General features: G+C 29.1%; 1 protein-coding gene across 3 annotated transcripts in view; it reads left to right on the forward strand.

Moving 5' to 3' along the window:
* The first annotated feature begins 807 nt into the window (after nucleotides 1-807).
* LOC106462176 (geranylgeranyl pyrophosphate synthase-like) overlaps nucleotides 808-12,737 on the forward strand; it is a 31,141-nt gene continuing 19,211 nt past the window's right edge. The window contains exons 1-4 of one of the 3 annotated variants that reach the window (XM_013922076.2): nucleotides 808-962; nucleotides 3,760-3,829; nucleotides 8,378-8,446; nucleotides 11,355-11,440. In XM_013922076.2, coding sequence (XP_013777530.1) covers nucleotides 3,773-3,829; nucleotides 8,378-8,446; nucleotides 11,355-11,440 — 212 coding nt within the window. In that variant the 5' untranslated portion in view covers nucleotides 808-962; nucleotides 3,760-3,772. The other 2 variants (XM_022389362.1, XM_022389363.1) reach the window with 2 other exon arrangements.

A 12,737-nucleotide genomic window follows, 5' to 3' on the forward strand; every position in this document is an offset into this window, starting at 1 on the left:
ACAGAAATCTGACGAGCTCTTTAACGATCCAGTAGAGACAATCGTCCACTTATGTACTTGCACTGTTTTTTGTTATTGTTGTGTCTAAATTAAGATTGTTTTAATTGCGTGGAAAACTTAAAACTCGGTGAAGTTGTCAACTCCAGAACACTCCATTCATTTATTGATCGAATCTGCTGTTATTTGCGGGTTTACCTATCTGATAATTTTAAGGAAACGGGTTTTGGTTGAAAATGCCACAACAATACCAGGCTAACCTTTATATTTTAATTTACTTTATTTTTATGTGGTTAAAGCCGAATTTTAATTTACTTTATTTTTATGTGGTTAAAGCCCAATACAGTGTTTTTGTTTTAGCCTTTAAATTTTCTTTTCAGATTCCAACTTGAATACTGGACGGTGAATGTTTTTCGACGCTCGCCCATTACAAGTGAATTTTTCTTGGGGCATTCCAATTTTCCCCACACAAGAGAAATTTGGCACTGAATCTGCTGACCCCCACCGCCTACAACTGAACAACACACATAACATCAATACAGCTGTCTTCATCGATAACATGGCCTTCTCTGCTGAAATAGACATTTAATAGCTATATCACAAATTAATTTTGACCATTCAGGATATATATATACACACACACAAATATACATATATGTAATGAAATTCATTTGATGAATCTGTGCTATGATTCATATAAATTCAAATAATTATTTTTTGGTTTTTATTTTAATTAAAAGATCTATATATATTACACCGACAGATGACGACCTTGCTGTCACAGAATTTATCTAATATTGGTAATGTTTATGACTAATTCTAGGATGTACCGGTAGTTTGATTTTTATTTAACTTATTGTTTTAAATTACTGCAATAATACACCTCAATAACAGTTTTGAAAGTAATACTAAAATTATATCTGGAAAAGAAGGAAATAATTCAAGTTTATATCAAAAATAAATTGGTAAGACCTTCATTAAGTTGTTATTAATTTTACATTAATTAATTTAAAATTATCACTAATTCAGTAATTGATAACAGTGGGTGGGTGATAACTGATATTGTGATAAATATATAATTATTAATGCTAACTTAGTTGATAGTAGTATCACGGTTACAGTAAAAAAGTCTGTACAAATACAAGTTCTAAAACCAAAGTATTAAAACTAAGTCGTAATAGCGTAGGCCAAAGATTAGTAGTTCGATATATTAGTGATACCATACTAATTTGTGATTAGCGTAATAATTTAAACATTACTGTGTGTGATTACACTTTACTGGCCTATTTTGTGACAGTTAATGTTGGAATTATTGATACTACCAATGGTACTTGATAGTGATAAATTAATTCGAAATTGAAGTCAAAAATATTCTGTTCTTTGTGTCCACGAAATATAATCACTAATTGTAAGTTGTAACTTTGATTAAGTTGCTTTTGTCACGTTCGTAATCCAACTTCCAAGTTACAAGTTGGATTACGAACGTGATAAAAGCAGCTTAATAAAGTTAATTTGGATTTTTGAACATGTCTTGCTAATCGAAGTTAAATATTATTAATATTAGTCAAAAATGGGATAGGCAGGATTAATCATCAAATTCTGAATCTAACTGAAGTAAAAACTAACAGAAATAATATACTCAAGATTAATGTTATATTTTGTGATTTATGGTTTTCACTGCTACTGTTGTTTATGTATATTTTTTATTATGAATACTTAAACAAGTCTTGTTTTAAAAACTGTCATTGTAATTTAATTATAAATTTATAGATAATTGTTGTTGACCTTTAGTTTAATATAACAGTTAAGACTCAATAAGAGTTAGACAGAGTGCGAGCCCATAATTATTTAGCATGTATCCATTCATGAGTGTGAGAATGCATGGCATTTTCACTTTCTCAGGACTGAGTCTGATATACCTCCAACAGTATTTCCCCATCAAAATCTGTTAGTTTCTCAGCTGGATGATGATGTTTAAATGGCCAGCTAAATTCTGAAATTAGATTAAATATTGATATAACTGGAATAGTTCAGGAAGTTCCTGCAGTCATAGATGTCACAGTAACAGGGGAAGAACAAATGGATTTTCCTATTCCATATTTCATACTTAAAGGGGTTTGAAGATGAAATTCTTAGGCAGGTGTATAGAGAGAGATGTGGCTGGTTTGGTCCTAGCATTTACAAATGTTTAATTTTGCTACAGATGTTCTTTTTTACCTTACTGATTTTGCAGTTATGATTTTTTTGTATTTCATAGATGTCTTTTTGTACTACCTCAGTTTTGCTGTTATAATCCTTCTTTACTTTGCCAACAGCTTCTTTGATATTGTCATCAATTAAATTTATTTGTTCTCCCATGATTAACTTCTTGATCTTTTAGTTTCTGTTTCTTTCTTCTTAGTCTTATTTACATTTTTTGTCCCTTTATTTTCCATCATTTTAATATTCTGTAAATTTCTTGGTCTTCATCTTCTAATTTTCTGCCTCTTTCTTCTTGGCCTTCTTTTAATTTTTCTTTCCAGTGTTTCATTATCTTTGGCAAATGTTCGGTCTCACTTTATGCACATGTGATCATCTCAAAGATTGTATTATATTTTCCCGGAAATAATGCCACTTCTAATACCAGTGTTTTAATGGTTTCTTTCTTTGAGTTTTGGTAAAAATAATTCAAAAGTCCAGTCACTGTATCTATTACAAATTATTTATGTCTTTGACCATAATGTAGAAGTTCTACAGACTAAATTTATGCCTAACTTCACAAATAACAATACAGCAAAAATTTTGAAAATAATAATACACCTAATTTGCATATAAAACTTGCTCATTAAATTCTTTTCATATCTACAATACAGCTTACAACGGGCTGACTAAAACATTCCATCAACCAGAACATATTCACTTCTTAACTATTCAACTGACTGACTTAATTCTCTTTAACTGACTCAATGACTAGCTCTCTACCCTACTCAATAAAACCATTTATTAACTCACTAATCTCATTAATGGACTAATCTTCTTATGAGATGTCACAGAACTGTTGCTGAGAGCTCATATCTCGTTTCAGTATGAGATTCCATGATATATATATATATATCATGTTCTTCTTTAAATGTCCTTAAGATTCAAAATGTCACATGCATGCTATATCAGATCTGGACATTTAGGAAACTTCTAGAGGTCATACATGATCATTAGATCATGCCAAAAACTCACAATAGCAAAAACATATCAAACAATTAAGCTACAACATTATATAAATGTGGCAATAAAAGAATTAACAAGCAGTTATTTCATTGAGTTCATCAAATATGCACAATATGTATAATGTACATGCATGTATTGACATACATGTGTATATATATATATATATATATGTGTGTGTGTGTGTGTATGTATAGTATTTTGTTTGCTGAAATGGATAAAATCTGTAAAAATATAATGAGAAAGCAAAAAAATCCAACACCACATTAGAAAATGCAAGCAGATTAAACTGACATAAAACCTACTTTATACTTGCTTATGCAGTGTCATGTTTTTTACTTTTAGCTTATCTAAAACATTTTCTGTTGAATTGATTATGTTGTATTTTACTAATTTTAACCAATTTTTATTGTAAATTACCTCCCCTTGTACTTTGTTTTTGTACATTGCTAGAAAATACTATTGAAATAACTATTGAAGACTTGCATGCAGATAACAGATTACAAAGACATTGAACGTACATTAAGTACATTTATGTCAATGTATTTATTTGTTTTTCAGGTGCTTTGACATAATGTCTGTTAATAACAAAGAGAAAGATGTCCAGTCTAGACCCACAGATGAAGACAAAGTGAGTCAATGTTTTATACATTTTAGTAGTATAGAGATTAGATATTGTATGGTTTTAATTAACAGTTAGTTATGATAAGTTTCTCATAATAGCTACACAAGCAAAAGTACCCATCACCAGTGACTGGAAAAGTTTAAGTTAAGCTATCATTTTAAATTATTTCATGGATTTTAAAAAGGTTAATTATGTTGCACTCTTGGTTTCATTCAGAGCCAAAGCCCTGATCTACCTATACCATCCATCATGAAGAAAAGTAATTGTTGAGTATTTCAGACGTGCTAAGTGTCACTCAACAATAACATATGGTAAATCTACATTTTTATTCCATAAGTTATATCACATTTTGAAATGTGAATGATAGTGTGATTAATTATTAACAATTCAGTATTGAATATCCTGCTTGTGAAATATAGTTTGGCATTAACATTATTCATGCCTGTTCTCCCATCACTTCAAAAGTAAATGTTGATCTTACCAGCGTGTGCAGATTTTCAAAGTCAGTGCAAGAAGTGGCTGCCATAAAGGGAAGATAGATGAACACACGGACAGACACCACAGTTTGCGATACATATATAAGATAAAATATTCCCAATATCTGATTAGAGCTGTTTTCTTGGATTATTCCAAACTATTTATCACAAAGCTTTGCAAATTAATTACTTCTAGTCTTAACTTTCTTTAATTGTTTCTGCTTGTTAAGTGTCATGCTTTAATTAGTATCAAAACAGAAATATATATTATTCTATCATAAGCCACAGAAATTATTTTTCTAACAAGACCTGAATTACATCATACATGTACTTATGATCAAAATGTGTTTGTTTTTTTGTATTAAAATTGTTTATTACAGTAAATTCACTAAATAATCAGTTTTGCATTTCACAAAACAAATTCACTCTGTGGTGTATGTGCAAATTTTCTGCTATTGGTTTGGTGAATTTCTATGTAAATCATTCGGTAATTAATTTCTTATTCATATTTAGTTAAGGACTTAAGAGATGTAAAGATTTATAAATTTCTTTTAAAACCATATTATTTCTAACAAATTCTTTGTATGTATGTTAGCATTTAAAACAAAAATTAATTAAAGTAACAAACAGTGATTTTCTTTTTATTTAAAGATGAATAGCATGACCACACAACTATAGAAATTGTATTTCTGATAGTTTAAATGAAAATTCTTTTTTCAGTTTTGATCAATGATGAAGATAAATACTTTGAAATTTACTACCATATGATTTTATTGCATTACTGGGTTTACTACAACACTTTTAAAAATGGTTCATTCATTAAACAATGATATAAGTTTACAGTATTGACACACACACACGTAAAAAGTAAAAGTTTATTCATCTGGCATTATCACCACTGGTAAGTTCTTATAACCAGAAATTTCAATATATCCAAATACAAATGCTTCATTTATTACAGTCCTCTCCTTTCTTCCATCTAGCCACTATTATATCCAATTTACTGTAGAGATAAATTTTTACAAGCCCTTTTATGCAGCACCTTGTCAAATGCTTTTTGAAAAATCCAGATACACCAAATCTACACCCTTACACTCATTTACATAAGCAGTAACCTTTTCAAAGAATTTCAAAAGATTTGTAAGACAAGATATTCTCTTAGTGAAACCATGTTGACCAACCAGTAAAATTCTAAACTATGTTAAATGGCTTTGCAAAGTATCTTTTAACAGACTTTTCAAAACTTTTCCTGCAACTGGTGTAAGACTAATGGGCCTATAATTACTGGGGCAATTTTTATTACCTCCCTTGAAAAGAGAAGTGACATTAGTTAACCTCCAATCCTTTGGCACCTGTCCACTATTCAAGGACTTACAAATAATAGTAGCAAGTGGCTCACATATCCAATCCTTAATCCTCTTTAAAACCCTTGGAGAAATATTATCTGGCCCAGGAGCCTTATTGTTCTTTAAACTTCCCAGTTTTTTTTAACAAGGTCAGAATTAATGTAGTCATATTGTCCAATTTTGTTTCCATCTGTCAACTGTTCAAGATATGAAATACTGCTCAAATCTTCAATAATAAAAACTGAAGAAAAAACAGAATTTAAGTATCCAGCCATCTCATAATCATCAGATACAAACCTTCCTTTAACATTCCTCAACGGTCCAACTCCAATCCAAACGTTTTGTTTACGTTTAATGTATTTAAAAAAATCCTTACTGTTATATTTTACATTTTCAGCCAATCTTCTCTCATCCTTTTTGATGTCTTAATTTCCTGTTTCACCAACTTTCTTGATCTTCTATAATCTTCTAAATATCCCATCATACCAGTCAATATACATTTTTTAAATTTATAATACTTTTTCTTTAATTTTATCTCTTATATTCTTTGTGAGCCAACCTGGTTTTTTACTTGCAGCCACCCTTTTCTTTCTGGGAGAAATAAGTTTACCTTGAATATTTAAAAATGTATCTTCAAAAATTTTGCACATTTGATCAGTGTCTCCAAATAACTCAGCTGCTCAATTCACAACAGATTATTCTTGTCACATCCCTTAAAAGTTTGCTTTTTTTAAAATTTGTAACCAAAATATCATAATTCCTGATCTGCATGTACAGCAAAACATCAAACCTAATAGAGCAATGCCACTTGCACCCACAAGTTTTTTTAAAATTTCCACCCTATCAATCATTTCTGTGTTTGAAGTTAACAATAAATCTAAAATAGCATTGTTTCTAGTAGATTCCTTGACCAGTTGGTGAAGAAAGCCATCTTGTTTAGTTTCCAAAAATCTTTCTCTCAGATGGTTTGACTCTAGTATTTCCCAATCTATATGACTGAAATTAAAATCACCCATAATTATGACTTCATTAAAAGCTGAAATCTTAATCTCATTGTAAAGTTTCTCACTAATTTTATCAGTATCATCTGGTGGTCTATAACAAATTGCCACTAAGAGCCTTTTCCATTTGTATCCACTAATAAAAACCCAAATGGATTCAATCTCCTTGCTATTATCTTTGATGTCCCCAACTTCAATGGGATGAAACTCAGTTTACATATAAAGCCACTCCTCCCCTCTCTTTAGTACTCTATCCCTATTAAATAACCTGTAACCCTGTATTTCAAAGAAATTTCTTTTACCAAAATCATCTATGTTTAACCATGTTTCAGTTATTCCCATTATATAAAAATCCTCCTTTCCTACCAGTGCTCTAAAGTCATCTGTTTTATTTCTTATATTTCTAGCATCAGGATAGTAATAGTTAAGCGTACTCTTATAACTACTTCTCTGCTCATTTCCTATGCTAAACATTTCTCTACCTCTTATTCTTTTTGCATTTAGTTTATCTTGGCTCTCACCACTTTCTAGTCTTAATTTAAAACTTCCCTTACAGCTGAGTTAATAGCCCTTGCAAACAACCTGCTCCATTCTATTTAAATGTAAACCATCCATTCAAAAAGCTTCCTTCTTCCAATTAATATGAATAAAAGTATAAGAAACTAATATTTTCAAAAACAAAAAAATTGCTTTATTATTGATTAAACCAGATTCTAGAAATATCATTTTGCAGTTTAGTAGGTTTGAATAGTAACAATGTTAAAAAACTGTGTTCCCAAAAGTTTTTTATAATTCCAAGGTAAAATAATATAAACAAGCTAAACTGTAGCCAATGTTTGCATTTTGTTTAATGTTATCATACTTATTAAATAAAATTAATTTAAGTAAGATACTTTATTACATCTTCTTACTATAATGGACGTAGTGTGTATATATATATATATATATATATATGTATGTGACCAAAATAATAAATACAATGTGGTGCCATTTATTGAATAACACCACAAACAAAAATCCATACAAATTTTCACACTTTGGGTATTCAAGATTCAGACAATTAGAAAAATAACTATGGTATGTGCAACAACCATTTCTTTGTCACAAAACACAATTTTGAATAAAAGTACTGTCTTCACAACAAGAACATGAACACATCTTTCACTAGGACTGTATGTGAGGGTTTGATTATATCTTTACTGATGTAATTTGTAAATATAGTACTAAAAATGGTGTTTATAAAAATAACTGTTATTTTTTTCAATAAACGGTATCATTTTTAATACGTAAAAACATCACAGTTTATATCAGCACAATCCAAACAATTTCCCTGGGCAGTACTTCCCAGGAAAATCCTTTTTCAGAAAATGTTCATTTTTTTAAAATATTATTGAATGAGGTATGAATACTACGATTAGTAATTACTAATAGAAACAGCTGCTTGTAAGGTGGTGTTTCTGCTAGTATAGCTAATTTTTGGTAGTTTTGAAACAGCTGAGATCAAATATCTTCATAAAGAACAAAGCTTATTGTTTGTTGCTTAGATCTTCATTTCACCCTTTTACCTAAAACCAGTTGTGTAGTCAAAATTGAAAAAAACTAATATTATTGTATATCTATTTTTGAGGCATCAGTTATACCTAAATTGTTGTAGACTTTATAAAAACGTATTTTTTAAAATTCAAGAAATCTGATACTGTCAATACAAGTTTATTTTCCTTTTTTTTCCAGATTCTTTTGCAGCCATTTAATTATATATTACAAGTACCAGGAAAACAGATTAGGAGCAAACTAACAAAGGTAGCAATTCTGTTTATTCATTTACCCATATTTGTAGGGTGGAGGTCAAAATGTACATGTAGCAACTTTTTTCCACAGTTACATTCAAAATTTAAACAACTTTATTATCAATGTATGTCAGTAAACTTGGCATCAAAGTATACTTTATAAATCAGATTTTAATATTATATAAGTTTTAATTTCTTTATTTCAAAAGGAAATATTTAAATAAATTCTCAATCTTCACTTCAATTTTAGTATTATATAAGTTTTAATTTCTTAATTTCAAAAGGAAATATGTAAATAAGTTTTCAGTCTTCACTTCCTTGTATCAAATGATACTTCTTTGCTCCAAATTACCCATTTTTGATTTTTTTTCTACCCTTATGTAATCTTCTGAGTTTGGCACAAATTACGTGCTTATACTTTAGATATTGCTATAGTAAACTTATAGCCTCCAATCTTCTTTCAATACTAAGATATATACAAAAAAGTCAAACTCATGCCACATTCTCCAAGCACATCCTGTCTTTCAAAAAATGTCTAATAGAAAAAAAAATTAATTTACTGAATTTTCTATGAACATAGAACTTTCTAACAATAGGTTTTGAGTCATTTGGTCTCAGTTTCATTATTTTCTATTGGACTGATTGGCTTGACTAGCTGATGTAATTTATCTAACCCATTTTTAGCTCAGTTAGAAAGCCAGTTAAATTATAATAGTTTTATGGCATTATATATTTTGTGCTGATAATATTTTAAGTTCTAAATTCTATGTTTGAAATAATTAAAATTATCTTATGTACTACTACAGTTGTTACAAGAATATGGTTACATTTTGTTGGAAGACCAAGAGCAAAGAAAGCTAGAGCCCAGACATAAGCACAATATTGTTGTTTATTGTTATCAAAGGTACTAAAATGTAAAAGTTAGAAACTTATTAGGTTAGATTGGAAACTTATGAAAAAAAATTAAATTAAGCACATCTCAAAGTTTTATTATTTAATTTGAACAAGCATGTTGGTAACTCTATCATTTGTTTACACAAAGCTGTCCAGCTGTGATAAATGACTAATGCTGTAATAAATAGCTGTCTTCATACACTGATAGGATTTAAGTGCATCTGTAAAGCAGTATAAAAAAAGGAACAAAATAATTTTAGTTCATATGAAACTTAGATACACCATCATTTCTCTGAATATCTCTACAAGTCTAAAGTAACATACATGTATTCTTATTAACACTGGATTTAAATATTATAAATATCCTATAGTTACTTTTCATTCTTATATATTAAGTTTAAGTATTTGTTGCATATGCATTATGATAAGAATATAAGCAAGTCATTTGAAGACCTTTGTTGTTTCAAAAAGTGTTAGATATAAACATATGATTCATTTTGGAAAGCTTAACTGACTTCATTCACCAGTTTAGCATGTTGAAAAACAACAATAAGAGATTAACCCTCTCACACTGGGTAGGTTAAAGTGCACGTCACAAACTTTTACAGATTTACATTAAAAATTAAATTAAGTTACTTTATTATCAGTGTATACAAATAAACTTGGCATCAAAACATAGGTCATAAATCAAATGTTGATATTATATAAGTTTTAAGTTCTTAATTTTATAAGGAAATATTTAAAATCCTCACTCTTCCCTAGTATGAGAATTAAGACATTTATTCTATAGGTCTTTGCCCTTCTCTAATTTATTTACCACCTATCTCTAAAGTAAAGAATTTAACAACATAAATTCCTCATTATAACATATTTTTATAGCCTTCAATCTTATTTGTTTATGGAGTCATAAACTACAAAATGAGACCCACTTGCCATGCCCACCTGTCACATCTTTTTCACAAATTGTCAATACTTCTCTTTGACATTTGATACTATACCATTTATAACCAATAGAAAGGCAAAGTTTTAATCTCTAATATTGTATAATGCTACATTGGTTTCAGGACAGAGTACTGTCAATTTCATCTTCAGTTTGAAAGTTTATCTTGTAGTATTAAGAGCAAGCAGCTAAGGGAATTGATTTAAAGCCCCTCTTGTCTTAGTTAAAGAGACAGTTAAATTATAACAGTTAGAGGACATTGTTTGCTTTATGTGTATCATTATTCTGTGTTATTAGATGTATTATTTAAGTAAATAAAAATTATTTAATGTAGTGGTATCATTATAGAAAAAAAAGGTTTAAATTTCGTTAGCAAGAGATCAAACATGAGCTATGCATTTGCTGAGTGATTTATAATGTGTGTGGCAAGGTTATTAGTTAGAAAGGGCAATAATACAAAATTAGATATAAACATATATAGAATGTTACAAGCTTTAAGGTATTTAGGATAAACAATTGTAGTATTCTGTTATGGAATGCAGTCATTCTAGAAAGAGAAAAAAGGGTATATTAGATTTATTTTGTATTTTTTTTCATGGTGGTTAAAAGGTCAATCAAATCAAATGAGTCTGTATAGAGTTAGAGTAGAGTAATATAACAAATAAAATGAAAATTTTTGGATGAAGAAATGTATTTTTCATCTTAACATGAAAATCACTTTCAGAGAAGTCAACACTGAATCCATATGTTCATGGACAAATCTTTAGCCAAAAATCTAACTAAAAAAATTATTTTCTGTGTACAAAAGACTTGTAATGTTTACTGAAAGCTTTCCAAATTTTGTTAAGATACACAAAACAAGGTTGGTCACATTGACTGATCTCAAATGGAAAGAGTTAAGATTTCTTGAAGCATGCTGAAACTGTTTTCATGGTATAATGTTGGCACAACTTTTTATTTAACAAACACTTTAGAATTGGAGTTATTATGAACCTTTGATAGAAATAGTTTTTGTTTCTTGGAACAATGTGGAAGAGGAAACAGATGTATTTAATGCTGTTGAACTAATGAACATATTTTTCACCAGGCTTTCAACCACTGGCTGAATGTTCCACTTGAAAAATGTCAAGTAATTGGTGAGGTTGTTCAAATGTTGCACAATGCTAGTCTGTTGTAAGTTACTTATTTCAGTGTTTATTGTGTGTGTAAGGAATCCTACATGTACTTATCTTCTTATTGTGTTTTAAGACTTTAAAGACTATCGAAATAAGTAAAATTTAAATAAATAGCATCTCTAGTATTTTACTTTTATAACAAAAGAACGTACTTATGTTTTTGTCTAACCATCTATATGTAAGTTCTTATCACATATTCTTCTCATCTCACTTCTTATTGCTACTAGCATGTATTTAAAAAAAAAAGTTATGCTTGTGTATGTGTTGCTTGCCATCTTTCTATTGTTTGCAGAATTTCACATCGCATATCTAATAGCATAAGTCTATCATTTTAAAACTCTGTTATCAAAAATATTCATCACAAAAAAATAGATATGCTTTAATATGAAAGAAAATCAAGCTTTGGCCTTGGGTAATTTTACTTAATTGAATCAGTAATGCCTTGAAACTGACTTTTTTGGCTACATTAAAATGTTTACCAGTTAACCCTCTCCATACATGTCACGGGTGAAAGGCCATGTCATCACATTTGTTGACTCACATTCAAAATTTTATTGAACTACTATTTCATGAATTCATGTCAATAAGTTTGGTATCAAACTGTAGATTATAATTCAAATTTTAGTACTATACATTACTCAATTTCTTTATTTAAAAGTAAATATAAAAAACACAGATAAACATCGATTTTTGTGTGTCACATGGTATGTTGAATGCAACACTGTTTCAAATTAGATGTTTGTGATGTCAAAATACTAAGTCTATAGTTTCTTATGAATTAGAAATTCAAATTACCGATATTGACAAGCTAGGATATAAAATAATAATGTCTTATATTTTCTATTTGCTAAGATATTGATCATGTAATAAATCAAACAGTGGCACCCCAACCACCTCTTTTCATTTTTGTAAATGTTCCCTTATATACACTTACTTCTATATATGACATGAATAACCAATCAAAAGCTCAAAATGTCCCCCTAGTGGCTTTCTCAGCCATGTTAATGTGTTTGGATACCATCTCTTTCTTTTGAACCAAGATTTCAAGGAGGTAGTTTATGTCTTTAATCTGCTCAAAATTTCATATTTTTTAGACAGCTTAGTTACTGAGCTTGAAAAATTATAGTGGAATTCTGTGGAATTGATGTATAATTTTTTTGTTATTCAACTGTATATATAAAATTTAAAAGAAATTATTTCGTTTCATATCCTCCACGTGCAAAATTTTAAAAGGCTTAGCAACTGAGTACAAAGATTGTAACTAGAAGAGATAATTGTTTGCTTTACTTCTTTAT

This window comes from Limulus polyphemus, unplaced genomic scaffold, assembly GCF_000517525.1.
Source record: "Limulus polyphemus unplaced genomic scaffold, Limulus_polyphemus-2.1.2 Scaffold1110, whole genome shotgun sequence".
Taxonomy (NCBI): domain Eukaryota; kingdom Metazoa; phylum Arthropoda; class Merostomata; order Xiphosura; family Limulidae; genus Limulus; species Limulus polyphemus.